Here is a 17,893-nt window from a genome sequence, read left to right on the forward strand (position 1 = left end):
TATTTGTAGATGAAAGCAGCGCAGTTACTTGGGGATGCTGCGGCGAGGCCGGCGCCGAGGCCTTGCTGCTGCCCGGCGAGCGGGCAGGGCAGAGGAACGTGCCCCCCGTCGGGCTCTCGCCGGGGCGCGCAGGGGAAGCGGAGCCGCCGCGTTCCTGGCGGCGCGGCCACGGCAGCACCGACCGCAGCTTCCCGCTGCCTGCAGCCAGCGCCGGCTGCATTCCTCGTGGATCACAGCCCCCGGCGGGACTTCAGCTCACGAACATTTGGGCCGCATGTGGGGCGAAACCAGCACTTCACCGCCTCCCTGCTGTGCCAGGGCGGCTCCGGCTGCTCCCTCCAGTGCCGTGCGGCTGCTTCAGGCTGGGGCAGCTGAAGTTAAGGTCCTGCTGGCCCCCTCCTCACCCACACAAGCTTCTCCCAGCAGGTCTGGTACCCTGTATCCCAGCAGCTGCCGGTACCGGTGCTAGTGTGGGGCTGGTCCTTGCCCAACCAGGGCTGTGTGGGGAGGGGGGACCCTTGTTCCGCGTGGGTACCGGCAGCTCCCATGTTGTGCTGGGGTGTGCTGTACCAGCCAGCCCTGTGCTGTGCTGACCCTCCCAGTCCTGTCAGGCTCCTCATCCCCCCCAGGAAGAGCCGGGAGCCACTGGGAACAACTGACAACTTTATAGAGAAAATAAAGTTCCAGCTAAGAGCGGTGTGGGAGCCGCTGCGGCCGTGGGGCAGGGGCAGCCACACCACGGCAAGGGCCCGCAGGGCAGGGGCAGCCACACCAGGAGGGGCTTCTGGGGCCGTGCAGGGCTGCAGGTCCCTGCTGGGTCCTGGGGAGGAACTGGGGCTGATGGGGAGCAGGGAGGTGCAGCTGCAGTGACCGGGAGCTGGGGGGGGCACGGTGGGGTTCAGGACCTCTGTGCCCATGTGCCGTGGCCCAGGGGATGTGGGCACAGTCCCTGGGTTGGGTGGTGGCTGCGGTGCCGGGCGGGTGCCTGCAGGTCCCGGCAGCCTCACGGAGCTCAGTGGCTGAGGTGCTGGGCTGAGGCCCCAGCAGCATCTCCCTCCTGTGCAGGGTGAGGGTGGGAGATGCCCCCCCCGGGGCTCCCCGCGGTGTCTCCCAGGCTGGGCCCTACGAGATCTGGTTGTTGAGCTGCCCCGGGTACTGCTCGAAGCGCTTGTTGGCCTCCTCGCTGAGCGCGTCACCTGCGGGAGGGGCAGGAGCCTTCAGCTCCCATGGCAGCCACCCAGAGCCCCACAGCCTCCCCACAGCCTCCTCGCTGCCTTGGGGCTTCCCTGCCCCGTGTGCCCTGGCCCCTCCGTGCTGCGTGCGGGCTGTTACCGATGTGGCAGCTGTGCACCCAGATGCGGTGCCCGTCGTACTTGCAGTTGCATTTCATGGCATTGTTGGTGAAGTCGCTCTCTGCCACTTCAAAGTTGGGGTTGATCACGACCTGCGGCGCACCAACAGTGAGGGCGGCAGCCCCCGCCCCACAGTGGCCTTCCCAGCCCCAGCCTCCCGGTCCCGGCAGGGTTTGCCTCCTGCTGCAGCGGGATGTGCTGTGGTGGCTGTCACTGGGCACCACGTGCCCATGAGGGTTGCTCAGAGCAGGAGCGCGCAGGCTGAAGCGAGCCCAAGCAGCTTCCGCACATCCTCGTCTCCATGCACAGGGACAGGCATTGCCCCCCCAGCGCACACCCACCAGCCCCAGCGTGCTCCAACCGCACCGGGAGCGGGGTGGCCATGGCTCGAGCAGAGCTGGGGCGTGGGGCAGCTCAGCACCTGCAGGATGTAGTTGCCCGGTTTGACATCAGTGATGTCGATCCACTGGCAGTCGATGTCGTGCCGGTACAGGTCCCAGCAGCCCACTGTGATGCCCTGCTCCCCGAAGTTGGCACACTCGTACCGCTTGGCCACGTCTGCAGGGAGAAGAGAACATGGTTTGTCCTCCTGCATTGCCCGCACAGCCCCAGCGTGCACAACGGCCGGGGATAGGGGACACGGGCAGGGATGGTGCCACAAGGCCCCAGCCACAGCACCCACCTTCCTCGCACTCAGTGTCCTCGAGGCAGAAGCTGGCTTTGTGCCCCTCCGCCACCTTGGTGCCGTTGGGGGTGAGGATGTCGTAGTGAGTGAAGATGTCCATGCTGTGGTAGTGCCTGCAAGAAGGAACCCACAGCGCCGTGGCTGCACCAGCCCTGCCCTGGGAGGGGACATGGCTGTTCCCAGGCAGGTGGCCCAGGCGAGCGGGGTCTCAGCTGCAGGACACAGCCCCCAGCCCCAGCACTGCACATGGAGGGACAGCCCCGAGCCAAAGCGGGCGAAACTGGAGCCTGGGCAGCAGCGGGGGCCTCAGCGGGTGCCACCCTCACCCAGTGTCACCATCACCCACGCCACTGCAGCACCGGCACCCTCTGCCCGCACCGCGCACCCACCGGTGGCACTCGTGCCAGACCCAGGAGTGCCGCCCGGCCTTGGGGCGGAAGTCGGCGCGGCCGTTGTTGTGGATCTGGGAGGAGAAGCGGAGCAGGCGGCGGTGCCCGTAGGGCCAGTTGGCGAGGCGGGCGGAGCTGGAGAGGCAGCTCTCCTCGGCGGCGCAGTACAGCATGTGCAGCGGCCGGTCCTCGATGTACGCCGTCTCCTGCACCAGCGGCGCGTGCAGCAGCAGGTCGGAGGCGGCTGCGGGCAGGCGATGCTCAGAGACGGGGCGGGCGCCCAGAGCAGGCAGGGCTGGACCGGCGTGGGGGGGGAATGTGCACCCTCGCCATCAGCTGCAGCCCCCCCCAGCACCTGCAAACCCAACTGCCCCCAGCCCCGCGGCTCACAGAGCCTTCATCTGCAGCTCTGGGCCCCACTGCACCGGCACCTGGAGACCCCATTGCCCACCCCACCACCCCAGACCCCCTTGCCACCAGACCCCATTGCCTGCCCCACCACCCCAGCCCTGTTGCCTGCAGGCCCCGTGGCCCCTCACTCTCAGAGCAGATGACGCCGGCAGCGAAGCGCGTGCCCGTGTTCCTGCAGTTGAGGCTGGAGCCGTGGTGCTGGCAGTGGCTCAGGGACATCTCGTGGCCGGCGCACTTCACCCCGCTCAGCACCATCTCCGTCACGTTGCTGGCATCCCAGTACCAGGTCTCCTGGGGAGGGGTGAGGCCGGGTGGCAGGGGCTGGTGCCGTGGGCACCCTGGCTCACACATGCCCGGGCTGCGGCCAGCACCCACCATGGCACAGCCCTGCCCATGTCCCCAGCCTGCTCATGCAGGTCTCATCCCCTGGCATGGAGCAGCTACTTCCCTTTGCCCCCAAACATCCCCACCAGGAAGCACTGGTGCCTGTGCTCAACAGGGTCTCACTGGGGCCTCCCCACCGGCACCTACCGTCACCGCATGCAGGGAATAGCCCAGGCCGAGCTGGCGACAGGCCACCATCGCCTCCTTGGTGGTCCAGCCCTCGCTGCACACCATGCCCCACTTACTGCCTCGCTTCACCTCCACGCGGCCCTCAAACGGCGTCCTGCCACCGGAGAGGCGGATCTGCAGGGAAGCCCTGGGGCAGTGAGCAGGGACCCGACCCCATCCCAGCACATCCCGGCCCATCCTGGTTCCTGTGCCCGTCCCGGCGGATCGGTGGTGCTGGCACACGCTGCCCTGGCCAAGCTGGCGCTGGCACCTACTTGTAAGCCGTGGTTAGCAAATCCCAGGCCCAGCTGGCGACAGGCCACCATCGCCTCCAGCGTACCCCAGCCTTCGCTGCAGACCAGCCCCCAGCGCAGCTGCTCCCCGGTGCCAGCCCCCACAGCCACCTCCACCCGCCCCTCGAAGCGGCTTCGGCCCCCGCTCAGCCGAATCTGCGGAGAAAGGCAGGGGCAGCTTCACCATCATCATCACAAGGGATGCTCCTGCTGCTCTGCTGCATCCAGCAGGACAGCCCAGCTCATCCCAGCGGCTGCAGCTGCAGCACCCTCATGGGCTTCAGGCACATGGGAGGTGGCAGCCAGAGCTGAGAGGAGCCAGGCACAGCTTTGGTGAGCCCAGAACTCCCCGAAACCGTCAGATTTGGGGCCAAGAACTTGGCTGTGAGTTGGGGAAGTGCCTCACGGCAGCAGGGAAATGGCTCATTTTGGAATGGCGTTCGCAATCCAGAATGGCAGAGGTGAGAGAGTTAAATGATGAAAAAGCCCAAGTGATGAAACGAGGGCCGGGCGCATGGAGCCCATGGCCCCATCTGCTCGTTTCATCACCACCTGAAAAAACCTCGCGTGGTTCTCCCACAGTGATTTTTTCTGGTGGTTCTGTTGGGTTGGAGCTGGCACAGGGAGAGCAGCAGGAACAGCAGGAGCAGCGGCCCCACACCACCCTACACACCACACAGCGCATCCTGACCCCCCCTTGGCCTCCCTTCTACCCCTCTCCTCACAGGTGCACTGTGGAACTCCCACCCCTGAGCCCCCCAGGGCAGCCCTTGCCTGAGACCAGGGGTAATGTGAGGGGTGCCATGGGGTCCAGAGGATGACCAGCCACCCTGCATTGGGTCCCCCCAGCACCAATACCGAGAGGCCCCGGGCCCCACGGGCACTGGCAGCCCCGTGGTGCGCACCAGGGTCTCGTAGCCCATGTAGGGGACGTTGCAGCGGACAGCCACATCCTCCGTGTGCTTGCAGTCCTCCTGCGTGATGTTCTTGAAGGGGCAGCTCCAGAGGGACTTCTCGGTGCCCAGGCACTGCACCTCATTCATGTGGATGGGCCCCGTCCCTGCCGGGGCGATAGCAGGGCTCAGGGACAGCGACACGGGCACAGCCGTGCCCGTCCAGCACCATGGAGAGGCTGTGGTCCCCTGGGGTGCTCCGCGTGCAGCTTCCAGCCAGGGACTCCCAGGATGAGCTCGGCTGTGGCCTGTCCCAGCCCTGCAGAGCCTTGTCCTTGGACACACGCCTCACCCACAGGCCCATGAGCGCGCTGCCCGGCCCCTGCAGCCCACACCTCACCTTGGCCCATGCGCGCCCCAGTGAGGGCCTCCTTGGCGCTGCCGAAGCCCAGCTCGCGGCACACCACGCTGGCTGACAGCAGGTTCCAGCGGTCGTCGCAGATCGTGCCCCACTCACTGCCCTTGAGCACCTCGACGCGGCCCTCACCGACCTTCGCACCCCCCTTCAGCCGGATCCGTGGCTGCAAGGGATGGAGGCAAAGGATGGAACCATCACATCATTGAATCATGGAATCAGCCACGGTGGGAAAGAGCTTCAGCATCATCCAGTCCCACTGTTCCCCAGCACTGCCAAGGCCACCCCTGCCCCATGGCACTGAGGCCTCGTCTCCACGCTGTGTGAACCCTTGCAGGGCTGGTGCCTGCAGCCCTGCCCTGGGCAGCCTGTTCCAATGCCTGAGCACCCTCTGGGGCAGGAATTGTTCCTCAGCTCCATCTAAACCTGCCCTGGGGCAGCTTGAGGCCGGTTCCTCTTGTCCCATCCCTTGTTCCCTGGGAGCAGAGCCCAGCCCCTCCTGGCTCCATCCTCCTGCCAGGCACTTGTAGGGAGCCATCAGGTCCCCCCTGAGCCTTCTCTTCTGAACTGAACTTCTCTACTGAACCCCCCCAGGTCCCTCACCCGTTCCCATCACCCCTGTGCTCCAGCCCCTGCACCAGCTCCGTTGCCATTCTCTGGGCGCAGGGGACGGCATGGCTGGCGCAGTGCTGAATGGCACAGTGTGGCACAGCACCGCGCAGCACAGAGCTTGCCGGCCATGACCCTGTGATCTGCATGGATAGGACACGGTCCCCGTACCCTGCTCCACGGGTTGGTCCCCACGGGACCCGCACACCCACCGACCCGCACTGGGGCAGTGTCAAGCCGGGGGCGGCTGTGGGTGCCCGTCCCCTGGGCACGGGGCTCACCTGGCCCTGCTGCTGCTGCTGCTGCCGCTGCTTCTTCTTGTGGGCGCTGCCGGTGGCGAACTGCGGCCCGGGCACGCAGCTGACGACGGCGGGACTGCCCGCGCCGCAGGCGGCCGACGCGTTGCCGCGGTAGAACTCGAAGGCGCACAGGGAGAGGTGCCCCTCGGTCCCCGCGCACGACACCGAGTGCAGGCGGTAGCTGAGCTGCTGCCGCTCCGCGAACAGCCTGCGGGGAGAGGGCAGCCCTGAGGCGGGACAGGCACGGACGGACTGCAGCGGAGCTGTCCCCGGCCCTGGCGCGGTCCCCCTGCGTCCGCGCTGCGCCCGCCCCACATCCCCAGAGACGCGCTCGGCTCTGGTGGGACCGAGCGGGGCTCCTGGCACTCAGGCTCCCGCTGGAGCCGTTTACCTCTTCTTGGGCCCTACGTCCTCCCTGCGCTTTTGTTTAGGCTGAGATTTGGAGGCCAGCCTGGAAAACAGAACACAACCGTCACGGAGCCCGCAGCCCCGGGCTGTCACCTCCGCAGGGACACGGAGCGCACAGCGGCCCTGGCTTTCACTGAAACTGGGTCTGTTGCCCCCAGGGAGACTCACGCGCGTCCCCTTTGTGTCACACATGGGTGCAGCAGCATCATCTGCTGCCGGCAATGAAACAACTGCCCTTCACAGCAATGATGCAGTTTCCTGCCCACATCCCACCAGGAAACTGTGCAGGATGCTGCAACATCCCGTACTGCTTTGTGACACAGCAGATCAAACACCAGCAACAGCGACCTGATCTGCGGAGTACAAGCGAGGTGGCCCATGTCCTCGTGCAGACACCAGCCACTGTCACTGCACCATGCTCCAGGGGAGCAGCACGCGCAGAAGCACAGCACCAAGCAAGCAGCATTGAAACCAGAGCTCTGCCCAGTGCAGGGCATGGCAGGACTTGCTGCAGGCATCCGAGGACCCTCTGCCAGCAAGGGAGCTTCCCTACAGGGAGAGGAGGCTGCCCAGGGCAGGACACGCGGTCCCTACACACTCAAATGCTTTGCTTCACTCATGGAGGAAGCAGCTGAGCAGGGCCAAAACCCTGACACCATGAGGAGTAAAGAGCAGACCCCAAACCAGGACAGGGACTGGTACCCTCAGGACATGGTAAGCCCAAGGCTGGCAACTGACCCCGCTGGCCAGTGGCAGGTTTGTGTCAGCGAGCCCTAGGACACTGCACGGGACTGCCAGGAGATGGGACTCAGCAGCCGGCTGGAGGACATCACCCCCCACTGACACCCATGGGACCACAGCGTAATCCTGCGCCCGGCTCTGGCTCCCAGTACAAGACACCAGCCCTGCAGTGCTGGGGAGAGCCCCTGAGACAGTCGGGGCTGACGGGGAGCGAGGGGCACGGGGCTGCTCCAGCCTGGGCTGAGATGGCCTCAGGAGCTCCAGCAACAGCCGGGAGCCAGGAGCAAGGGGCTGTGATGAAGCCAGAGCCCAGCTCTTCTGGCCAGAAGAGCAAAGACCATGAGAGAAAAGAGGCACAACCCGAGGTTCAGGATGAGTGGAAGGAACGGTTTTCCCCCATGAGCCCACGAGGCTGTGGGATCTCCATCCCTAGAGGTTTTCAAGAGCCATCTGCATGAAGCCCTGGGCTGACCCACAGCCAGCCCTGCTCTGTGCAGGGCATTGGAACAGGACTCCCTGAGGTCCCTTCCAGCCTGGGTTAGCAAGTGACCCCACATATGACTGCAGCCGAGATCAGTCAGCTCTGGCGAGCCAGGGTGTGACATTGAGGAGACAGCTCCTGCTCCAGGCAGAGGAAAGGAGAAGACCCCAGATCCATGGACTTGGCAAAGCATTTTACCCAGTGCTGCAGGGAAAATACCCCCTCACTGGGAAAGGAGCTGTCAGCGCCAAACCATAGAACCCCATCCTGGTTTGGGTTGAAGGGACCTTACAGCTCCTCCAGCTCCAACCCCTGCCCCGGGCAGGGACCCCTTCCACTGGAGCAGCTTGCTCCAAGCCCCTGTGTCCAACCTGGCCTTGAGCACTGCCAGGGATGGGGCAGCCACAGCTTCTCTGGGCACCCTGTGCCAGCGCCTCAGCACCCTCACAGGGAAGAGCTTCTGCCTAAGAGCTCAGCTCAGTCTCCCCTCGGGCAGGTTCAAGCCATTCCCCTTGGCCTGGCCCTACAGGCCCTTGGCCCAAGCCCCTCTCCAGGTTTCTTGGTGGAGGGAAAAGGGCAGCCAGGCTATCCCTTGGGGCTGGTAGAAAGGCAGGAAGAGGGAATGGACAGAGGTGCAAGAGATCCCAAGCAGACGCAGCACTCGGGACAAGAGCTGCCACACGGGTGCCAGCACTGAGAGCACAGTGGTGCCCATCACCGTGGTGCCCAGCACTTGCTCAGCAGTGCTGCTAGCTCCGCGCCCCCCCCCCCCCCCCCAAGCAGTGGAGGCTGTGCAGCCGTTCCAGCTTCCCCACTGCCGCTTTCTGCAGAAAGCAGCCCATTTCCACAGCCGTCCCCGTCCGCCGGGAAACACAGCTCCGCTCCGAGGCCTCCCGCACAGGACCCCGCAGTCCCCTGCACCTCCAGGGATCCTGCCCAAGGGTCCCGACCCCGTGCCAGGGCTCCTGCCTGGCGCATGGGGTGGGCGGTGCCGAGCCGGGGGCTCAGCTGGCCTGGGAGGCAGATCGTCCCTCCTGGGGGCTGGGGACCGCAGCGTCTGCCCAGCACTGCCCGAGCCCTCGGTCTGCTCCGCCTGGATCCCTTTGTGCCAGGATCCATCCCGATGGCAGGGACCCGTGTGGGCACATAGCCCAGCTCCGCCAAGGGCTCGGCAGACGGGTGCCCCAGCCGTTACCTCCTGCCCGGCCTCGGGCTCCGGCCCCTTGTCACGGCTGCATGCTTCACCCGCCTGCAGGAGCAACACTGGAGCTGCCTGGTCAGTGCACCACAACGGCACCGCAACTGGCACCGCAACGGGCAGCGCAATGGGCAGTGCAACAGGCACCACAATGGGCACCACAATGGGCACTGCAATGGGCACCACAATGGGCACTACACTGGGCACCAGAATGGGCACTGCACTGGGCACCGTGTCCTTGCCCATGTCCTTGTAAGCCCTGCTCAGGCCATGGTGCTTCTGGAGCATCGCTGCCCGGCTCGGCTGCAAACCTCCCCTCTGGACGGGGACCCCCCCACTCCGCGCTGGAGGAACTGTAGAGGTGCAGCTCTGCCAGGGTGCAGACACTGCCCTCTCGGGGTGCAGTGTCTGGGCAGACAGGCAGCCACGGCCCCCAGCCACGCCACGGCCCCCAGCTCGGGTAGCGAGAGCCCCTGTGGCCAGCTGGCCCCTGCTGCCCCCCAGCACTGCCCCATGTCCCTGGCACTGTCCCCAGCCCCGCGGGCTCCTCGTCGGCCTCACTCACTTGTAGAAGTTCCTGTTGACCTTCCTCTCGGCAGGGAAGCCCAGCATGCCGCAGACCACGCGGCTGTTGTGGCTGCCCCAGCCCTCGTCGCAGATCTGTGCCCAGCTGTCCTTGTAGCGCACCTCCACGATGCCCTCTGTCACCGGGAGCTGCCGCCGGGCACCGGCCACCACCGCCCGCAGCCGGACCTCCTCCACGTGGCTCTGCTCCGTCTGCAGGGCACGGGTCAGCACCGCACCCATCGCCCCAGCCCCTGCCAGGGGTGCACCCGCAGGAGATGGGGTCCCCGGCCCCAGGTGGGGAACGGGGACGGCCACGTCCTGCATCCCTGCAGGGCTCATCCGATGGCCTTGGATGGCCACGCTCCTGCTCCCACACTGTGCAGCCAGTGTCCCACATCTCCCTGGGTGCACCTCCTGGGAGTGCCCTCTCACCTGAGCACCCTGCATCCACCCCACACCCAGACACCCACCCAAGGAGCGCTGGGAACCTGGGCACGGCCAGTGGGACACAGCCCCAGCTCCTCCTGCCTGGCACCAGACCAGGCGTCCCCTGTCCAGAGCTGTGCCACATCCCCGCACGCAGGCTACCTCCTGAGCAGAGCCTTGCCTGCTGGCTCTGAGGGTCCTGGCCCGCAGCTTCCTCACCTCGATGACATTGGAGTCCTTGAAGCCTGGGATGCGCTCATCCTTGCAGATGACCCCCGCGTCTTCCTCATGGCTGCAGTCGCTGTTGCCCCAGCCCCGGTGTTTGCAGTCCCCGATGCTCTTCTCGCCTCCGGCACAATTCACATTGTCCAGCCAGATCCGCCCTGCCAGGCACCAGGGCCAGGGTGAGGGGGGGGGCCATGCAGCATCCCCAGGGAGCAGGGAGGGTGCTCATGGAGCATGGCCAAGGAGTGCAGCAGAGCATGGCTGCTGGGGGCTGCTGGCCTGGGACCATTGCTCCCCCAGCACGAAGCTGAGGCTGATGAAATGCCCAAAGCAAAGCCCTGAGAGGGGGATCTGCAGATGGGGAGCTTCCGCTCCCCCACGGGGCTGCTCTGCAGACGTGAAGCCCCCATGGCACATCCCCAGGCTCTGTACAGTGTCTCGCCTGCAGCAGGAATGGCTGCACCTCTGCACCACACAGACCCAGACCTGTATCCCCTGCACCACCCAGCACCATGCACAGCCCTGCAGCTCTGGTGCATGCCTGCAGCCGCCCTGTGCCCTGGGTACATGCACAGCTGCTCACACGCAGCTCCCCATCCTGCTTGGTGTGTACATACGTCTACATGTGCACTCACGCATGCACTCACACACTCCTGGGCACTTGGCACACACAGGACCTGCCTGCCCTTCCCCACCAACAGCTCATGTGAGCCCTGTGGCACACACACAGCCCTGTGGCAGCGGGCTCCTGCGCAGCCCCAGCCCATGCAGCACAGGGAACCATGCCCACCGCCCCGCTCTTACCGACTCCTTTGCCGTACTTGGCGCTGTGGGCCCAGCCGGTGGCAGCCACGAAGCCGAGGTGCCGGCACAGCACGTGTGCATTGGCCAGCGTAAAGTCGTCATCGCAGATGGTGCCCCACTCGTCGTTGTAGAAGAGCTCCACGCGGCCCTCGTTGTGCTTGCGCGGGTACCCAGCCAGGCGCACCCTTAGCGCGGGGCCGGGTGGGTGCGTGGGGCCGGCGCTGCTCACCCACAGCCACACGCTCAGCACCAGCAGCTCCGGTGGTGCCCATGCACGGCAGCTCCCCATGGCAGCCAGGCTCTGCAGGGGCAGGAGGGGTCGGGGTGCGCGGGATGCACGAGCTGTGCCGCATCTCCTGCTGCCCTCATCCCGTCTGTGCCGGCTGTAGCCCCCAGCTGCTCACAGCAGCCCCCAGCCCGCTCTCTCCAGTGCCTCCCTGCACCCCAGAGCTGCCGTTGCCCAGGCTCTGCCATCCCAGCACCCTGCACTCCTCTCGAACGGCTTCTACCGGAATCCCACTGCGTTGCCGGGTCACATCTCCTGTGCCAAAGGGCCCTGGAGCAGGACCAGCGCCCGGGAAAGCCCAGCTGGACCAGCCCGGAGGGGCACCCCCCCCATGCGGTGCAGCGCTGGCAGCCCACGCTGCTGCCCACTGCGAGGAGCCGCAGCCAGAGCCTTCCCGGTTCTGCTCTGGGCAGCACTCTCCAGCCCTCCAGTAACGTGTGTGGCTCCCGAAATACCCGAGGGAGATGTGGTATTCCCGCACCAGTCCTGTGGCAAACAGTAGTGAAAACACTTCTCTGTGAACCTCCTTCAGCTCCCAGTTCCCAGTGCACAATTCCCATTTATCCGTCAGGGATCACTTTAACCCTGCGGATGCTGCTGCAGCATTTCTGCACGGGCAGTGCGAGCCCTGCTCCAGGCTGGGCTCTGGGCTCCAGGGCAAAGCTCGAATGCTCACCCAGCACTGCCCACACAGGAACCCACCTGCCTCGCACCACTACAGCCTCACATCACCCTTCCAGATGTCCCTTCCACAGGTGGGAAAGAAACCCCAAATGTGGGAGCCCCCCAGGACAGGACCAGCAAAAATACATCTCCGTGCCCTACATCCCCAACCAGGAGCAGATCCTGCATTCTGCACTCGCAGCCTGTGCTTGTCGTTAGGCAGTGTTAGAGAGGAGGAAACCTGGCTCACCCACAACAGGGGGAGTCCAGGCTCCAGTGTTTCGCCACAGGATTAGAGAGGAAGGAAAATGATGACAAACCCCACACAAGCTCCCAGCTGGGGCTGCCCTGCAGGGACCCTTCGCACTGACCCTCCGCAGTGCACTCCCCTGCAAGCTTAGATCCCCACTCACAGCTCACTGGGACAGCTGGGATGCACTGGGGCACCCCTAGGACTGTGGCTGCACTTGGCACTGCTGTAGGAACCTCTTTCCCTGGACTAAGGCTTGTGCCCATGTTGCCCCTTTGTTCCTGGCCGCTCAGCACCCGCGGTGACATTCTGTCCCTGCAGTGGCTTTGGGAAAGGGTCCTTGTGGAGCAAAGGGGCTGGGAAGCCCCCCTCAGACTCCACAGAGACTCCACGAGCAGGAATCAGCCCCATTCCTGCTCTGTTCACTTTTCCAGATGATGGAGGCCAGGTCACCTGGCCTGTAAAGCATACACCGCTTTGGAGATGCCACCAAGAGCAGTGAGACCCTTGGCTGAGTGCCCGGTGCCTGCAGGGATGCTCAGGGAGAGAGGGTGAGTGGTAGCAAGGACCAACAACACTGTCCAGGCTGATGGGAGACATTGTGGTGGAAAGCATACAGCCCCTCAGGGCAACCACATCAGCCCAGGTCTGGGTCTCTCCCCTGTCACAACCTGGGGCATGGGGACACCACAGTGGAGCCAGCAGCAGGCAGGGATGTGCCCTGTCTCTGGGCTCCCTGCACCTCAGCTGCCTGCACTGGCACTGTGAGAACGTAACAGCAGGAAGCAGCTCTGTGGGCAGGCAGCAGGGAAATGCTGTGCTGAACCTTTTAATCAGCCTGTTACAGCAGGAGCAGGAGGAGGGAGCGCAAAGGGCCACCCCAGCCCTGCCAGCAGCTCAGGAAACAGGTTCATGGGCTTGTCAGGGGCAGGAATGCTCCATCCACATCCCTGCTCTGTCTGGAAAGCAGCAAAGGGATGACTTTCCCATGTCACAGAAGTGCTAAAACATTTCTTATTCCACCCCGCTGTCACCAAGGGGAGGTCCCCCTGCCCCAAGTGAAGCATTATAAACCCGCAGAGCTCTACCACTGTGTAACAGACAAATTGGAGCCCTCCCAGTGCTGACTGAGACCGAGGAAGCCACAAGCACAGAAGGACTGAAGTTCTCCAGCACTTGCACTGAACGAGGTGACCTCTGCAGACACACAGCACCGGCCGGCTCCGGGCTGGGTTGTAGCGTGTCCGTGCAGCAGCACAACTGGTGCCAGTCTCCGCAGCTCTGCAGAGATGGCCCATGTCAGGAAGCTGGTTTGACCTTTTCTGAGATCACAGGTTTGGTTAATTGGAGTAACTGTGCTGATTCCAGGCTGAGACTGGAATGTGCTCGATTCACCTTGCACCACCCTTTAATAAATAATTAGCACTCAACAGAACCAGTGCACCTCTGCTAAGTGGATTAAAACTGGTCACCTGCTGGAACTAAAATGTGGTTTCAGCGGGGAAGTCACCCCTCAGTGAGCTTTCTGGGGAGGATCACATGCTTTCCAAAGCAAAGCCATGTCTGGAGGAGGAAAAAGTCCTCTCCCGGTTCAGTCCGCAAAGGCAGAAATGGGCAGGACTGTGCAGAACTGTGATGAGGACAGACCTGAACAGCCTGGGAAGATGGCATTATGTAGCCTATAGCCTTGACTGCAAGGAATATTTAAGCTCGTGCATTTAGGAACAAAACATGTAGGACCAGAGACCAGAACACGGCACCAAAGACCACAACATGGCTTTGCAAACCAAAGCACCAAGTCCCCACAGAGCCTCAGCTCAGCAACCTCAGCCTCTGTGTTTAAATGCCACCGTGGATTTCTCTTCCTCACAGACCTTCAGTTGCTCCAGAACCTGCCCAAACTTCTGCATCCATCCCTGCACTAACCCCAGCTTGCTGCCATCCTCAGCATCCCACCCCTGGTCATGGCTTTCCTCTGCTAAGGCACCAGCATCCCTCATCCCCACCGCTCTTCCCCTGCCCTCGCAGCTCAGCCCGTCCTCACCTCCTGGCACTCATTTCCCAGTGAAATGCCTGCTGGGGGCACCGGCACTCCCCACATCCACCCCAGGCGGCTGCCGGGCGAGCAGCGTGTGCTCCGAGGGGCGCGGCACAAGCCCTTTCCCTGTTCCTGTACCAGCTCCGAACGTGCCCGGCAGCCACGTCCCGGGGAGCTCGGGCTGACAGGGCTCTCCTTGTCCACATCACTTTTTCCAGCGCGTTGCTCTGCTCCCGGCTTCCTGCTTCGCTGCCGCCACCGCTCCGGGACGGGGGACGGGGCCGCCCCCGCCCCTCGGGGCCGTCCCGGGGAGCTGCAGCGTCGCAGACGGGGATGATCCGTGCACAGCAGATCCCGGTTTCAGGCTGCGATCCCTTCACTCCAGCTGGAGGGACAGTACCAGGGGACCACAGTCCTGCCGCCTGCCACAAAGTCTGTGCTGGGGCGGGGGCTCTGTGGCTGGGGGTCCCTCCACGCTGCGGGGGCTGATCACCCGGCACCAGAGACCCAAGGCGGCCGTTCCTCTCTCCTCCCCACCTCTGGCAAGGGGAGAGGCGCACCCCTTTGCCCAGCCTCCACGGGCTATTCCCGCTGAGCACAAGGGCAGCAGCTCACAGCCCGTCTGCACATGGGACAGCTGACGGGCTGGTGCTTTCAGAGGAGCAGGAATCTGCAGGAACCACATGCGCCCCTGGACGGGGCGAAAAGCAGAGGTGCAGCCAGCCTGCGCATGGACAGACAGCACATGTGGATGGGGCAGGGGGCCAGGAATTGTCTGGAACAGGGACGGGATGTTCAAGCATGTGCCCCGGCTACTGCTGCCGCACGTCTTGGCCAGGAGCTGGGCACGGTCCTGCCCAAGCACCGGCTGCCCGCTGCCAGCTCCAGCCCAGTCTCCTCTGGGAGCAGAGCCGCTGCCGGGCTGCGCCGCGCCGAACGTGGTTGCCCTGGCGCTGCCAGTGGAAAGGGCTCAGGAGGACGGGCTGGCCTGGAGCGGCCGCTGGCCGTGGGAGCGGGAGAGCAGCTCGGGTCCTCCCCACTGCCCAGGAAACCTCAGGAATGTCCCGGCCGGGCGTGCGCAGGGCCCCAAACCACCTCTTGGCTGCGGAGCCGCTGGTGCTGGAGCCTGAGAGCTCTGCTCCCCCGACTGCATCTCGCGCGGGGGCTGCCATTCCCAGACAAAGAGACCTCAGGAAGAGGCATCTCCTGATGACTGGGGCCCTGGCAAGTAAGCGCGTTGGATCTGTGTGTGCTAGGGCAGCCAGACACGGGGCATCCCCGTGTACCGGGACAATATCCCAGGCTGCGGCAGCAGGAAGGGCCAGGCTATGGCTGATCCCACAGGAATGTGCTCTCCCAGCCCCAGCCCTGGACACATGGGGACATAGAGCAGCCCCGAAACTGACAACTGGGAGGACTCAGAAGAGCAGCACAAGCAAGCGAAGACCTGGGAAACCCGCCAGCACAAGGAGGAAGAAGCTCCCTCTGTTTATCCTTCCTTGGGAAGGGTAAGGGGTGACACGGTCACACTCTGCCGAGGCCCATGCCAGGACATCCCTGAGAGCATGGGGTCATGTCCCCAGCGCTTAGGGCAGGAGAAGGTCTGGTGGGTCCCATGGCTTCAGGCACTGGGCTCCATCCCTCCCTTTCTCCCCAGGGCCTTTGATGCAGAGCCCGGCTCTGGCCCTTGCGTAATCCCAGCTGCCGGGACAGGCCTGGTTCACTCTTCCTGCTTCCCAGCAGCACTGGGATGCCGGGAGTGTGTGTGCATGAGTTGGGGGAGCCCCCACAATCCCTGCCTGCAGGGATCCCATGGGATCAGAGCTCTGGGATGAGCACAGCCAGCAGCTGGAGAGTAACAGGGCTCTGCAGATGAACTGGTCCCAGAAGCACTGGGGAGCAGCCCAGGGCCACCACAGGAGCTTGGCCATCCCGGCAGGTTTTGTGACACCTCCCAACACCCAGGGATACTGCTGCGGGCAGCACACCCTGGCTCCTGGGGCTCTCCAGGGTGTGAAGAGCATGGAGCACATGCTGATGCTGCACTTCCCTACTGACTTTGGGTCCAGCATCATTGGGGGGCCTGGTGCCCCCCTGTCCTGCTGTCACCCTCCAAGCCAGGGCAGGTCACAGCACAGCTCCCTGCAGTTCCCAGCACCACCCAGATTCCCCAGGACACACCACGGCGATCGGCTCTGCCCAGGGCCCTGCGGCTCTGAAGGGGCAGCCCTGGCAGGAACCAGCTGCAGGCAGGAAGGAAAGACCCTGAGGAATGCGCAGAGGCTGCAGCCATCAGCAGGCGGCGGGTCTAGGGTGTCCCAGACACTCTGGAGCAAAGAGGCACCAAACTTGGAGCTACTGGGAGATAGGTGATCTGCCTGCTCCTCTGGGGAGCTGCAAGGCCAGCAGCCAAGTGACGCTGTCCCCCCCAGCCCCATGCCTCACACCACTTCATTCTTTTTTCCAAGGACTACAGTAAATTCCATCTTCATGGACACCCTGAGTGTGCACCGCCCTTTGCAAACCACAGCTCGGAACAACCAGCCGAAGCCCGCACGTGGGGATGCAGTGCGGCTGCACAGACCCAGCGGGGCACCCCCAAACTGCCGGCTCTGCGACTGCCTCTTCCCGCACCGCTGCCTGCACGGCCCGCACCCGCAGCCTGCCCCGCGGGACACGCGGCATCACACGCGCCCATCTCCCACAGCCGGGGTTCCTGAAGCACGCCCCGGCACCCCCGGCACAGCACGGCAGCCGCTGCCAACGGCCCCCGCGCAGCCGCTCCTGCCCCTCCGGCGGCGGCACAACCACCGTACACCGGCCCCGGCTCCCGCCCGCCCCCCGCGGCCCCACCGGTCCCCGCTGCCACCGCCGCCGGGCCCGGCCCGACGCACCCAGCCCCACCGCTGACGGGACGTGCCGGGATGGAGCCGGGATGGAGCCGGTCCGAGCCACGCTCCCCTCCGGCGCCGCGCCCGCTCGGCTGCCCCATGCGGTACCTCTGGTCCCCGCGGGATGCGCGGCTCCGGCAGCGCCGAGCGAGAGCGTCCAGCTGATCCGAGCCGCGCCGAGCCGAGCCGAGCCGAGCCGCACCGAGCCGAGCCGAGCCGCACCGAGCCGAGCCGAGCCGAGCCGAGCCGCACCGAGCCGAGCCGAGCCGCACCGAGCCGAGCCGAGCCGCACCGAGCCGAGCCGCACCGAGCCGAGCCGAGCCGAGCCGAGCCGTGCCGCCCCTCTCCGCCCCGGCCCGCCCCGCGCCGTGCCCAAGTGTCCGGGGCCGGCCCGCGCCCAGCGGCCCCTCTGCCGGTACAGCGAAGACGGGCCCCGCGGCCCCGGCCCCGGGATGGGGCCCCCGGCCCGGCTGGGCACCGAGCCAGGCGGGGGTCGGGGCCCGGGGGGCGCTGCCCGCTGCGGGTCCCTCCTCCAGACAGCCCCGCCCGGGCTCGGGGCGGCCGCGCGCTGCCGTCCCACCCGCGCAGCCGTGGGCACTGGGACCCAGCCCGGGAGCGCCGAGCGCCTGCAGAGCCCCGTACCCACGGCAGCGTGGGCCCGGGCCGGGCTGGAAGAGCCCCCCCCACTCCGGCCTCTTGGCCACCGCTGCCCCAACCTCCCCCTCACCTCTGGGGCTGGGGCACGGAAGAGAAACCCTCAGTGCTGGATTGAGCCTTCCCTCTCTCCCTCCCGGCGCTCTTCCAGAGGCCGCAGCAGGGCCCCAGAAACCCAGGCTGGTTTGGGTCGGAAGGGCCTTACGCTCATCCAGTCCCAGTCCCCTGCATGTTGCCAGGGGAGGCCAAGACCTGGTGAGTGCCTGGAGAGGTCGATGTGTGCGAGCTGCTTCGTTTGAGGTTGCACAGGACCAGATGTAACGACAGCAGGGGTGGGGCGGGCAGCCAGGGCTGGCTGAGGGG

General features: G+C 65.4%; 2 protein-coding genes across 7 annotated transcripts; one reads left to right on the forward strand and one right to left on the reverse strand.

Annotated features, from left to right (window-relative positions):
- Positions 1-650: 650 nt before the first annotated feature.
- LOXL3 (lysyl oxidase like 3) lies at positions 651-17,812 on the reverse strand. Of its 6 annotated transcripts, none has more exons than XM_065663435.1 (16): positions 17,604-17,812; positions 10,749-11,049; positions 9,939-10,102; positions 9,292-9,503; positions 6,290-6,349; positions 5,881-6,106; positions 4,976-5,156; positions 4,588-4,742; positions 3,665-3,838; positions 3,369-3,524; positions 2,966-3,128; positions 2,427-2,670; positions 2,035-2,150; positions 1,774-1,910; positions 1,333-1,444; positions 651-1,196 (listed from the first exon to the last, which is right to left on the reverse strand). In XM_065663435.1, exons 2-16 carry the CDS (start codon positions 11,035-11,037, stop codon positions 1,123-1,125), a joined length of 2,463 nt encoding a protein of 820 aa, XP_065519507.1. In that variant the 5' UTR covers positions 11,038-11,049; positions 17,604-17,812; the 3' UTR covers positions 651-1,122. The 6 variants fall into 6 exon arrangements, with proteins under 6 accessions (XP_065519507.1, XP_065519498.1, XP_065519517.1 ...); XM_065663426.1 differs by lacking the exon at positions 17,604-17,812 and adding an exon at positions 16,985-17,067; XM_065663445.1 differs by lacking the exons at positions 6,290-6,349; positions 17,604-17,812 and adding an exon at positions 16,985-17,067.
- Positions 16,549-17,829, forward strand: LOC136006644 (basic proline-rich protein-like). Its single transcript, XM_065664673.1, has one exon. It carries the CDS (start codon positions 16,549-16,551, stop codon positions 17,827-17,829), a length of 1,281 nt encoding a protein of 426 aa, XP_065520745.1.
- Positions 17,830-17,893: the final 64 nt, after the last annotated feature.

Source organism: Lathamus discolor, chromosome 1, assembly GCF_037157495.1.
Source record: "Lathamus discolor isolate bLatDis1 chromosome 1, bLatDis1.hap1, whole genome shotgun sequence".
NCBI classification, from domain to species: domain Eukaryota; kingdom Metazoa; phylum Chordata; class Aves; order Psittaciformes; family Psittacidae; genus Lathamus; species Lathamus discolor.

Bases quoted from the DNA above. Each gene is read 5' to 3' on its own strand.
- LOXL3 (XM_065663435.1), bottom strand. From the start codon at position 11,037: ATGGGGAGCTGCCGTGCATGGGCACCACCGGAGCTGCTGGTGCTGAGC. The intron at 10,103-10,748 runs GTAAGAGCGGGG...GGTGCCTGGCAG, and splicing joins CAAGTACGGCAAAGGAGTCG to GGCGGATCTGGCTGGACAAT. The intron at 3,525-3,664 runs GTAGGTGCCAGC...GCTTCCCTGCAG, and splicing joins TTGCTAACCACGGCTTACAA to ATCCGCCTCTCCGGTGGCAG.
- LOC136006644 (XM_065664673.1), top strand. From the start codon at position 16,549: ATGCAGTGCGGCTGCACAGACCCAGCGGGGCACCCCCAAACTGCCGGC.